This window comes from Diachasmimorpha longicaudata, chromosome 10 (assembly GCF_034640455.1).
Source record: "Diachasmimorpha longicaudata isolate KC_UGA_2023 chromosome 10, iyDiaLong2, whole genome shotgun sequence".
Classification (NCBI taxonomy): domain Eukaryota; kingdom Metazoa; phylum Arthropoda; class Insecta; order Hymenoptera; family Braconidae; genus Diachasmimorpha; species Diachasmimorpha longicaudata.
Genome location: NC_087234.1, coordinates 6537654 through 6551005, shown reverse-complemented (window position 1 = coordinate 6551005; position 13352 = coordinate 6537654). Strand labels below are relative to the sequence as shown.

The 13352-nt window shown below is 40.8% G+C and overlaps 2 protein-coding genes across 6 annotated transcripts in view; one reads left to right on the top strand and one right to left on the bottom strand.

Moving 5' to 3' along the window:
- Positions 1 to 13352, bottom strand: part of LOC135166589 (uncharacterized) — a 131454-nt gene that overhangs the window by 37958 nt on the left and 80144 nt on the right. For both annotated transcript variants that reach the window (XR_010299714.1, XR_010299715.1), the window contains one exon: positions 1219 to 1258. The gene's annotated coding sequence lies outside the window, so the exon portion shown is untranslated. The remainder of the gene's footprint in view (positions 1 to 1218; positions 1259 to 13352) is intronic.
- The window catches only part of LOC135166598 (carbonic anhydrase-related protein 10), a 53203-nt gene continuing 49602 nt past the window's right edge, over positions 9752 to 13352 (top strand). The window contains exons 1-3 of one of the 4 annotated variants that reach the window (XM_064129010.1): positions 9800 to 9894; positions 10323 to 10396; positions 10865 to 10971. In XM_064129010.1, coding sequence (XP_063985080.1) covers positions 10395 to 10396; positions 10865 to 10971 — 109 coding nt within the window. In that variant the 5' untranslated portion in view covers positions 9800 to 9894; positions 10323 to 10394. Of the gene's footprint in view, positions 9928 to 10322; positions 10972 to 13352 lie in introns of all 4 variants that reach the window. The other 3 variants (XM_064129008.1, XM_064129009.1, XM_064129007.1) reach the window with 3 other exon arrangements.

The following is a 13352-nucleotide window of genomic DNA, read 5'->3' as shown; positions in this document are numbered from 1 at the left end:
CAGCCCCACCCTATTATACGATAAAATCTGGTACAACTTCGTCTCGCATTTACGACATACGCATCAGATAAATTTTCAATCGTGTAAAATTCTGAAAAGGACAGTCACCCCCAACCCTCACATCGAACAAGTTTAAAAATCGATGCTGTCTCGCGGGACGAGAGGGAGAGGATTCGGCGGGTGGGACAGGGGGTGTACACGGGGAATCATCCCCTACACCCGAAAAGGGGTAGAGGCCCCCCCACATTGAATAGGAAAAAAGGACGTGATCTTCTCTCCAAGTACAGGGTAGTCCTTGGTCTGGCAGGTACGTACATTCCTCAAGAAGAAGACAGAAAAAAAAAAAGTAAAGGGAGGGAATGTGGAAGGTGGTTGCTGGTGCCTGCCACAGGGAAAGGTGGGCTACGGGGAAAAATTTCAAATGCAGCCCACGTAGACGCTAAAACGCCCCCATGATTCAATTCACATCAGCCCAACTTCCCTCCCTCCCACCAACCCCTAACCCCTCTCTTTTTAGTTGTATTTTTTTTTTATACTCTTTGAGTCTAGTTGTGTGCAGCCTCACTCCGACCTTCTCTCTCATCTTTCGCTTCTTGAAAACGTTTCCCTTGTGCGTCGGTATGATTTTTTTTATCTGAATCAAACGCAGCAGAAGTTGGCACGAAAAATAGTGGCGGAGGGGGGTATATCTATATTTTTTTTCCAATTGACAGGAATGAAAGGAATAAAAATCGAAAGGGGTAGAGCTCTGCGATTTATTTTATTGAAGTTTACTCCCAGTTTCTTTGTAATCATATAGGGGGCGGAGGGATAAATATGACGACTCATTTCATTTTATTTTTTCGAAGTTTAAAAAAAAATGATATCAGCTCATAAAAATAAAATTCATTATCTCGAGAGGTATCTGAGATGATAAAATCGTTTGATGTTTTTTACCTCAATTTTTCCCGGTTATTAAATAATACTTTTCAATATTGTGCTTCATGGAAAAAGAGGTAAAACATTTTTGGTCAGAGGTTTATATCGCCAAGCATATTGGGCACATGTCGAGTACATTTTAGCTTATGAATAAAAGCCATTGATTCTGTATAACTCTGTGTTATAAAAATTGACAGCGATTTTTGGTGATGAAAATTTGTTATCTGTGATTACGGGAGCCAATGGTCGAAATGAGGGCCAGAACACCTAATAATTTTTATAAATTTATAAATCACTCACCAATTAGGCGCGTGAAAGCTGCTCCTCTCTCCCAGCCACCCTAAAAATATAAGTGATCAAATAAATAAATTGCTAAAAAAAATCAATAAACATAGCGTTGAATTCATAAACCCATTTGAACTCTCGACATTGCCAGTACGTAAAACGAATATTGAAAATAAAAATGCCGCGAGAAATAGTGAGTGAGACCAGACGAGCGGATAAAAACACCATTATTTAGATTTATTCAGAAGGAAGCTTGACTGGTGCGATATTTTCCAGTGCCACCAGAGGTGGTTAATACCGACAAGGCCCCTGACATCTACCCTACCAGGGAGTCAGGCCTCATTCACACCCACCCTCGAAAAACAAATACAAAAAATTTTTTTTCAATCTTTCAAAAAAATGTTTTCCGAATCGATCAATTAAAATCAACAATCAGCGTTCTATTGATTCAACGAGTCTCTTCTGATCCGAGTACATACACCAAAAAAAAAATACAATAATGATACAAAAAAAAATTCCACGTGATAATTGAAATAATTCAACTGTCGACAGCTGTTTTGCGACAACCCTAGAGTTTCAAAATGTTCTGATATTCAAAATGTACTTTACTTCTCACCCGTTAAAATTTAATTTGACTTATTAAAGTTGCCATCTGGATTCTCCACGGTGGGATTTCGCAACCCCCCTCCTCTCACCCCATCCCATCCCACTCGGGCCTTCAACAAAAAGAGGAGAAAACGGCGGGAGATGTAGGGGATTTGAAGCCACAAGGCAGTTAGCTTCGTCAGTCGTAAAAACGTTCCTTCCGTGCATGGGGGTAAAAGATACAGAGAGGGTGGCTATAGAGTTAGTGGAAGAGCGCAAGAAAGGACTTTGGTCAGCCGAACTTTGGCCCCGTCAGATGTTCAGCTCCCCAACTTGTAGAATATGAGAATTATATATGCTCAAGACTGAAGGGGGTGGGAAATACGTTTATGCAAAAGAGAATATTTCTGGGGATGAACGAAGTGAGAGGTAAAATATCGTCACTTTGTGCAATACATTGAGGAAAAGGGGGTTTGGCAATTTAATTAGCTGGGAATCCCGAGATTACGAGTTTCTATTCAATTATCTGGTCAACTCTAAAGGACAAATTTTCTCACTAATTTGGTTGATATCTGAACTACTGAAATGGCAGATGATTCAAAAATAGAATAATGTGCTGACTTATTCTCAGGGTAACTATTTTTCGAAAGATTTTGTGAAGCAGTTGCTCGACTTATGCTTGAGCAACGACTCCCTGGACCATTTAATACCGATTGCACACCAGTTTACGGATTCAAGTTTCCCAGACTTGTCTCCACTCTCATCTACCCTCCCTTCATCAGCCTCATTGCCATCCTTTTGTGTGCAAACAGACTCGTCGTCGTTAACGCCATTATTCTCACGCTTCTCCGCAGTACTAAGACGTTTTCATCTCACTTGTTTCTGTGAGTGGGCTGTTACTACTGTCGGTCTACAAACTATAGACTTTCACCCCATGAAAGAATATCCTCTCCCTCCGAGGAGGGGGGGGGGAGGGGCGAGCCCCGCCCAAGGAGCTACTTTTGGGCCCCCGAATTTTGATTTTTCTCAACTCTCAGTAATTAAAAAGTTTCAACTCATAGTTTGGCCCATCTCTGACTGATGGTAGAAGCGCGAACGCGTGTAGATATAATACGATGCAAAGTAGATGAGCGGGGGAATATGGGTTGAGGTAGATACAGTTCGTAGCACTCGAAATTGGAAGCGATGGGTGAAACAGCCGAGGGAAATGAGGATTTCTCCGCATCTCGTCCGAATTTAATCAGCGATAAATTTTCTTTGTTTCTAACACCCACCGCCTTCTCGTCTTTTTCATCGTTCCTCCACTTTATTCATTGCGAAGGTAATCCCGACTTTATCTTCGAATTTTTTAGAATGAAAAAAAAAACTGATCGATACTCCAGCAATTTTTGAAATATAATTTTCACAATTTTATAAATTCAATAAGTTGATTTTCGCGAACGCCATTCGTTGAACTGATTAATTCAATTCACCGGAGATCTGTCAGACTATTGTCAGAGTTTATTGTGAATTTTCCGGGTATTTCGTCAGTTTCTGAAAGGGTGGATTAACCGTGGATTGGCAACTGGAAAGCAGTAGTGAGATAATCTTCAAGACAATCCCCTCTATCTCACGAATGAGGTAGTCCTCCTCCTTTCAGCTCTCCCCCGCGGATAAAGAAGCATTTTACGATTATCATAATCTCATTCATAGCTATATTCAAAGTTTGACGATGAAATTTATCAGTTTCTCTCCATTGTGTTAAGTTCTTTTTAGATCTTAGTTATTAAAATCATCATAAAACTCGATTGATCTCGCGATATAAGAATTATTTTACCTGAGCTCGTGTTATCGGATTATAATATACAGCAATCCTTGAAAAATCTCATACTACGTTGGAGAAGTGGCCACTGACATTTTCAAATATCTTGACATTTTGACAATCATAAGGATTATTAAACAGTCACCCCTTTCTGGGTGTTCCCGGCACCGGCGGAGGTGTTGGATCGCCCGCTCCCCCTCACTATGTCGGGAGTCATACGTTTTATGCCGCCGGATGATTGATTTCGATGCTGACGGTAACTGTTAGGGTCACTTTCCGTTGAAATAAATTTAATGTCCATCAATCGGCCTTCTCTGATAACGGCATTCACGCGTACACGAGTGCAGAGAACCGGTAATGGGCCACTTGGCAATCCACCCTCAATACGTAGACAATCACACAGACGTTGTGAGGATAGTCCAACGAACTCTCAAGATCCAATAGCCCCTGGGGCTGGTGGCCCTGTATTGGGTACCAGTTCGTCGATAGATCACACCTGGCTGGTCTCCAAAATTCCAAGCGACTCGTGACCCCAGGGTCAAACGCAAACATTCGGCTTTCTGTGGTGAAACAAAACTCGTTTTATTTCACCAAAGATTATTTTTCCATTTTTTATCTCCTAATTTTTCTACAGATTTTTCTCCTGATTTAAAAAATTGACAATGGTGCATTCGCAAACTGACCAGCACTGGCCAAAGCCTCCACCAAAGTCCACCTCAAATATTCACGTTCATTAAAAACAATTATTTAGTATCAATATTTATCCGCAGATATTCTTTACATTAAATACAATTCAACCAATGGATCTCCAATTTTTCATTTATCCAATATAAATTGATATTTTTTTTTCTCACAATTTCCACAACAAACAATACCGCTGATATGAAATTAAAAAAATACAGATGAGAAAAAAATCCATCGAGTTCGATTTGCAGTTATAAAATGGTGAATTTTGAAACAACCCGCTGACCGGACGTTTCATATCCTTTGGCAATGCACGCATTATATTGAAGCGTACATGGGCGATACTGTAGAGAGTGCTAAACCCAACCCAACGACACAAATTCAATTCCCGTTGCACACGGGGGCCTTCAATGCCCGCGGGGGGTATTCCCTCCCTTCCCCCCTTCCTCCTCACCTCACTCTCATCCCCCTCCTGCCGAAAACTAATGTATTCACGGCCGTTCCGATGTCGTCACCGTGCAAATTCTGTGGACGCATAAATACTAGGGTTTAGTATACTATCAAGGGGGCAATGATGATAGGATATTAAATAAAAATTTGTTGTTCATCAAATTTGATATATGAACGTCAATGAATTTTATTCGATCATTTTACCGGTGACCTGTGAGGGCGGCAAATTATCTCAGGAATTTTACTGATTATTTAACCAGGGGATGATTGGTATTATTTTTATTCGCAAATATTCAGTCCCACCCCCGGAAAAATTCAATTTTTCTATTTGCACTGTCGAGTATTATTCATAGGGTGTGTGGTGGCTGTCAAGTAGCTCATCCAAACAAAAGCCATCGTCTATACAGGGTGGTCCGATTAGGGGTGTCGATTCTGACCAGGCATGTTTTGGGGGTGATTCTGAGCAGAAAAGTCCTTTTCCACTTTTCGCTCGGACGCACCCCTGCAGAGATATGGGGGTGAAAAGAACGGCCAATGGGGCGCGAGCATTGTGGGGCACTCCGTCCGTGTGCCGCCGGTAAGCAGTGTGTGTGCTTCCCCTTCTCCTCGGCCGGACGTTCCATTCCGCTAGTGAGTGAGAGAGAGAGAGAGAGAGAGGGGGGGAAAGATATTTCAAGACAATCCTTTCGCGGGAGGGGGGGGGGCTGGGGTGATTAAAAACCAATTATTATTTATATTAGTATTATTTATTAAAATACAAGATTCTGAAAACCACGGGCATCCCCCTTGGCATTCCGCAGCAAATTGTTTAAATATTAATTATCTCATTATGCAGGGGGCCTACAGTATTTTGTTAAGAGATCTTTTTTATTGCAAATTAAATTTACAACAAGAAAGGTCTCTTGACAAAATCTTGTAAAAGAGCCTCTTATCAGGATAATTAATAATAAACAATGCATCTCTACATTGCCAGGGGATGGCTCGCGATTTTCGGGGGAATCCGGCGCAATAAACGCGTTTTCTTGATTATCAACTAAACAAATGGATTTACGGCCTTTTGTCATAAGAGATTTGTTGCAGAGAATCAAATTGTCTACAATAAATGTCTTATGGCGGGTCCCGTAAATCCATTTGTTTATTCAATAAATCGATTTGAAATTTAAACAAAAAACCGCGATTAATTAATAAAAGAAGACGATTTCGCGATTTTTATCTCAAATAATTAATATTTATAATTGAATTCCCGGCAAAAAACGCGTCTTGACAAAATGTTGTAAACCCATTTGTTTACAAGATAATTATCAAAACGTGTTTTTTTATGGAAAAATCCCGAAAACCACGGGCAATTAATATTTAAACAATTAGCTGCGGAATGCCAAGGGGGATGCCCGTGGTTTTCAGAATCTTGTATTTTAATAAATAATACTAATATAAATAATAATTGGTTTTTAATCACCCCAGCCCCCCCCCTCCCGCGAAAGGATTGTCTTGAAATATCTTTCCCCCCCTCTCTCTCTCTCTCTCACTCACTAGCGGAATGGAACGTCTGGCCGAGGAGAAGGGGAAGCACACACACTGCTTACCGGCGGCACACGGACGGAGTGCCCCACAATGCTCGCGCCCCATTGGCCGTTCTTTTCACCCCCATATCTCTGCAGGGGTGCGTCCGAGCGAAAAGTGGAAAAGGACTTTTCTGCTCAGAATCACCCCCAAAACATACCTGGTCAGAATCGACACCCCTAATCGGACCACCCTGTATATCAGCAACGCTCCCTTCTGTCTTGTATTAATGGCAGTGGGCGGGATATTCTCGAGAATGGGAGGGTAGTCCTCCACTTAACGGCACTAAAGTGTCAGGTAGCACCCGGAGTCCCTGAATCCACTGGCCGCTCTATCTGCCCAAGCATACACCAAACTTTTCACTTAACCTTCTCTCTACTCTTGCCTCTATCGCTTTCTTCCCTCGGTCGGCCCTTACGCCCGGGCTGATACGTCGTCCACTTGTACTACTGGGGCTGTCTCGCCTTCGACGACGACTCTCAGATACTTTGCTCTCTACAACTTTCGATACTGAAATCAATTCACTTTTTTTTTTAAATCAGGGAAGCTGCGGTGAGATAGAAGAGGCCCAGATGCTCCAGGAATTCCATTTTTCTTTTCAATGGCCAGAAAAAATCGCGGTTCGTTTGCAATTGAATTGTGAATGAAAGAAAAATTATTTTAATCGTTCAAGGAACGTTTACGTCACACACATTGAACCCTATTTGTCTCCACGGGCCTTTAATTGCACCCACCACCACAACAACAGCGGCGGGGTATTGGGTTTCGGTCTTACGGTGACAGTGATTCGAGATTATGGAGATATTTCGAGATCGATTTCCTTGCCACGATAGGAATCGCCGGAAGTTTCGGGATAATATGGGTCGCCATATTGACTTTTCCAGCGGAAACTCCCCCTCATCTGTCAGTAGTATAATTTATCCATTGTCCTTCTCAATTGAAAAAAATCAAACCATTGAAAAATATCAATTTTTGAATTTCAACCAGTCGATTAAATATGCAAATTCGATACTTGGAAATGCGAAATCTGCCGGATTGGTCTCTTTACACGGACGTATGCTTGATACACACATTGCTCCAATATAATACAATTTGATCAAATGAATAGGTGGTGGGAAGGGGAAAGGGGTGGAAAAAGGGGGTGAATGAGAACATAGACCATGAGGTACTTGGAGGGGCTTATCCTCACCGCAGTGTATATACGCTCGGTGGTACGATTATTGTGACGATTTCATTTGGCATTATCCCACTGGCGATGACTACCCACTCCCTGTACATTCCCGTCCCCCTTCCCTTTCCCACTGGAGCCCTTTCCCTGGCTTTCCGGCTCTCATTTGGTGATCCCCATAGGGGGATAGGCGTATAAAACATCCGATTAATCGAAATTGCAAATGACCGTGAACGAATTTACGTATTATAGTGTTGGAATTGTTTTAAATAATTGGGGAGAAACGGGGGTTGATATTACCCAGACGATTATTAGTTTTTTTTAGCTATGACTTTAAATTATCATAAAGAAACAATCAATAATATAGATAACGAGGTAACGTAGATTGAGATTCGACTTTCAGACAAAATTTTATTGAATTAAAAATCAGGAAAAATTCTTCACATATGACGTGGTGATAATCGCGTTCTGAGGAACAATTTGTCACAAGAAATATTTTATTCGCAAATGAAAAATTTGCCAGGGGATTAATTATGTTTACATTGTAACAATATTTCTAACGATGTCAGGTGAATATTTACCCCTTTCTCTCCGTGACGTCCAACAAAAAAAAAACATTACACCGCATAAACAAACAGAAAGGGATAATTTGTACTTCATACATCGAGTCACATAGACGCAAAACAGAGTTTGGGGAGAGAACTGGGGATAGAATGAGGTTGTGGGGTAGAAGGATCTGTTTATTTGCACATATGGAGATTTGGGTAACGCATATTCGAATGGATATGGAAGGTAACGGAGAGTACGATGGAGCTTTCAGTGTATATGGTAACACAAAACGCGCTCACGGATCCCATTATTTATGGCCCGCTCAATACAGGTATGCAATGATTCTACCGACTGGCACGCTTGGAGATGGTGAGAGAGAGGTATTTTTTCGTCGGGGGTGACGAAGAGGCTTTCGAAATTGAGGAATGAGAGATCAAAGTTACACTGGAGAAAAATTCCTTAATAAATTACGTGACTGCGTCCGCAATCTGTCAGTCAAAATGTTCGGTAAAAATTACGGTACAGTTACGCGAATTTTCAGTGAACTTTCAGTCATTTCCACTGAATATTGTTGTGACTGGCAGATTACGATGAAGACACATCATTTTTAAAGAATATTTCTCTCGGTGCACCCTGAGCTTGCGATGACATTGATATTTGAAGACGAATTTATCCAATATAACGACTCCCGGGGGGCGGATAATTTTTTTACCCAGGGGTTAATGTCATTAGTCCAAGTATGTACACAATTAAGCTCCGAGGAAAGACGTACCTAATCCTTATTTACTCGACAGTCAATTTGCCAGGTCAAACATCATGATCTCCAGATTTTTTTATTCGATAGATTTTCACTGGCTTTTGTATTCGCTGTTGGTAATGTAATATTAGTATTGATGATGCCCGGGGTAGAGGAGGGTTGAATTGAGTGAATACAGTCTATTGGAATAGCAAAGAGGAATGTGAATAGGATGGGAATATCGATATGCGGGTAAAGTAAAACAGAATCGAAATGAAACAGGAAGCTCAGTACTCTCTTACCGGCTTCGATGCTCCGACGATCAAAGTGTCTGCGCATTTTGTAGAAAATTCAACTAGAGAGGGATACGTGGGCTTTATTCATTATGAGATAGACCGATTGGCTATTTCCCACGATTTGAGGCCGATTGGAGGGCGATTTCACATAATACCCTGGAAGTAATTTTTTAACTCCAGAACAATTTGGAATTTTAATGAATATATTATCTGTCGTTCGATAACATCTAGATATTGTTATCTAGTATTATTCAGATACACATTCACTCGTCTGGAGAAGTTTATTATGAGGATCATAAAGATAGTTCTCACGAGATGTGTAATAATTTCACCTCCCTTGGTCATTTCCACCATTTGATGAATGAAAATTTGAACTACAGTTCGAAAATCTCAAGACCCAAGTGCAACTGCCACAGCGGGTTATACTAATTTGGCTAGCGACTAGCTAACGACCCCTTTGAGGTCATAACTTTTGCCGCAACCTCCGCATTTCTACTCAGTGTTTCTCCAAAGTCTCTTATGCTTATATTCCCTCCCACCCCTCAATCTCCCCCAGCCCACCCTCCCTCGCCCCCTTTGTTCCCGTACAAGTTACCCTTGTGCAGTCCTCCCTCACTTCAGCCCTCATCACCCACTTTGTTGTGGTAATTGTGCGCAAGCGCAAGGGGGTTGTACCCGAAATGGGGATGTGACGGTGAGTGGGGAGACGAAAAACGTGTTCTCCGAGTCGAGATAGTCGCTCCAGTGCGTGCTGCTATTTCCTCGTGGTCGGAACTGTTTCTCGGAGACTTGGAAAAGCCAGGGCACAGCTACGCGCGCGATTTATTTCAAATATTTTGACATTTTTTTTCTCTTTTATTTGGTGAGTGGAGAATCTAGTGTTTTTCGGGGGGCGGTATTTTCACGCTCATATTTTGCAGTTTTTCATTTACAATTTTTTTTGTTCTTCGTGAAAAGGATGTCGCGGATACGGTCAATGTGTAGTTGAAAGGCTGGAAAATTTTCTGGCTGGAAACACATCAATTTCATGAATCCCATCATTCATTTTTGACAATTGACAGGAGATATTTTTCGAGAGCTTTTTTGAACAAATGAAATCCACCCACCAATTGTTCGATGGGGTGGATGAGAATAGAGACAAATTGAAATTTTAGACAAGTTCATTTATTTGGAATATGGGGAGGTAGAGCTCAGGGGTTGAATAGAAAAAATTCTACGAATTTTTAGAGTTGAAAAATTTATATAATTGTTCGTTAGCTATTCTTTTTGAAAAATATTCTTTCATAATAGACGACTAGTCTGTTTTTATGGCGAAAATCCTCCAGCCTATCAACACCAAAAAATTTTTCCAGTGAAAAGAAAATGTAAGTGATCTACTAAGAACTGCAAAAGCTGAATAAAAAATTCAAGACTCAATCCTATTTTCCAATTTTTTTTTTTTATCTGAAAAGTGGAAAGGAGTTTAAGTCAAGTTGCAAAGCTGAGTGAAAAAAAAATCCAGAGAAAAGAGGTAGAAAATCTGAGAAGAGTTTTGGAAGAGAAAAAACGAGAAGAAAAAAAACAGTAACACTCGTAAAAGCCGATTCGATTCTCTGGCTTATCCCCGACGAAAAAAGGGGGATTGGTTTGAGAGGAAGGGATTTAGCTCGAGCGTCGAATGCCTTCAATTCGATCATCTGATAATCAATTAGGCTTAATTATCAATTAATCTGGAAAATTCTGGTTGAGAGTGGTATTGCAGTTGATGGGGGTGGGCAATTGAGAGATTATAAAGATCTACAAGAGCCCCGAGGGGGCTTGGGGGGGACGTAACTCATCCATGAATTCGTTAGGGGCTGCACCGGCCAACGGATGATTATGGAGTCAACAACTTGGAGACGCGGGACAATGTCGATCAGATCGATTATCATCTGTTTTGGAATTTTAGCTGTTGTTAATGGTAAGTAACTCACTGTCATATTCATCAACTGGACAACATCGTCATAACTTTACAAGTATTTATCCTTGAAAAAATTATGCCATCATAATTTCCCCGGTGAATATATTTTTAATTGAATTCTGAATAGATTTGAATGATTTATCCACGAAAATGTTTGCTCTGCATTGATTATGGGCGAGTGGTGCGTATGGCTGTCAGTCATTTCAGAGTAAATTGTTATGCGTCGCAGTCGGAGCCCTCAATCATCCTGATTGACGCTGGCCATTCTCTCCCTCTTTCAATCCCCTTCACACCCTCGCACTTCGGCGTTAAAATTTCATACTCAACATAGAATTTTCCCCATGCAACCTCATACCCCTCTTTACTCCATGTACATGGGTCATTAAAGATAAGCTGGATTCCAACGGGATTTTTACAAGCTTCTCAACATAATCCCATAGAACTCAATGAATTTAATTATTTTCATTCATTCCCGGGAAGTTTCAGAATATAAAAATTAATGGACATAAGTAGAAAGTTTCTGCCACCGGGATTATGCCAAATGACTGTTTTAGTCACTGGAAAATTCAATTTTGGGGAGGAATCCAGTTAATTTTCGTGAGAAACCTGTCCGAAATTTTTTTATCAATTAATAAATCATCAGAATTAAAAAAAAATTACGCTCAACTGAAATTATTATGCAATTGTTACTGGAGATAGAAATAAAAGGCACCATGTATTGCACTATTGATAAGAAATGATAAGAACGGGCTGGAATCTTGTTCAATGTACAACCACGAGGCTGGTGAGAAAAGCGACTGTATACGCGTATGAGTTCAGCCTGGGGTTTTCATACCCAGGTTGCACTGGTGTTATATAGAGAGTAGAGAAGGGATGAAATTTTACTCGCTCGCCGACGCGGAAATCCACCGGGACGTGCCGTGGCTGCTGCGGTTAATAAAGCTTCGAAAGTCCCCTCCTTTTTCCCGCTCTCTTCAAACAAAAAGGCGAAAAATCCACGAAGAAGGGATGAGGGAGGAAGAAGGAAAAAAAAAAACATTTTTTTCAGGCGGGTTATATGTATACATCTGTAGTATAAAGAAAAGGTTAAAAGGGGGGTGTGTTGGGGTGAGGGAGTCGCTCTACTTGCGCGTTAACCGTAAAATTATTATCTACCACGAATGGGAGACTTTTTACGCGTCGATTACTTTTTCTGCATCATCAGGAGTGATTTTAAGAAGTCGTAAAGCGATGGCGTTTTGTATCCGTGAAGAATTTGATGATGGTAGATACGGAAAACTTATGAATTTTATGGGCAAGGGGTGGAGGGGGTCAGTGGCGTGGGCGGAGGGGAATTATAGTTGAAGAGTCCTGAACATTTTGAGACGTCAAAACTTCATTGATCTTCAGTAGTTCGAGAAATAGCCGATCATAAACAATTGTCAGAGACCCATGAAATTTTTTTGAGGACTTAATGACCAATATTCGATTGTCGATAATTTTGTTCACTTGCAAAATGAACAATGGCAACAGCGTGATGATTTTTTAAGGTAGATTGATGAGCCTGAGAGATGAAAACTTCATTTGGCCTCCGTAATCTCGCCAATTTCTCACTGTTAGCCATTTGATTGGCTCATCAAACCATTAAAATGTTTTACGTTCATTGACACCATTTCCAAATAAATTCCAACTCATCAGGATCTCAAGTATCTGATCGTGAGTATTTTATAAAATTCTTTGAGCAATGAAATTTCATTTATCCAGTCCCCCCCCAAATTCGTATGGACGTGAAATCTGTTTGATGTAATAAAACCGTATGAATCTGTGATATAATGTTGAATTATTATCATTACACTTGGCATTACGATCATACGGTTCTCATGGTATGAGGTAAGTCCTTTGTTCAATTGGTGAGAATAAGGATGGGAGAGGAGAAATAGAGAAATGGGTGTGAGTGTTACCAGGAGGCGGACCGGTTATCACGCGGGCGAGGATATGGGGGATAATAAGGAGTAAGGACAAGAGCGTCGGAAGTACGTGACCGGAATCGGGTGCGATGAAAGCTCGAATTACTTTGACAAACTTGGCTACCCTCGGCCCACCTCCCCCTTTCACTACTGCGTCTACCACCTCTCAGTAGTCTATAACCTACTCGGTATCACAAAGCTTTTCCCCTTTCAGGCCGTTACCACAGTGGTAACTGCTACCTCTGATATGGCAAATCAATGCTGGCTTGTGAACTAATTAATTTTTTTTCTAATGAATTAAAGAAAAATTCAATTAATTTCGAATAATTTATGTGACCAACTTTTTCTCGGCCTTCCATTCGTAATCCTTACATTTACTCAGCGGTAGAAAAAAAAAAATAATCATTCCCACCGACTTCTGCGAAGGATACGAAT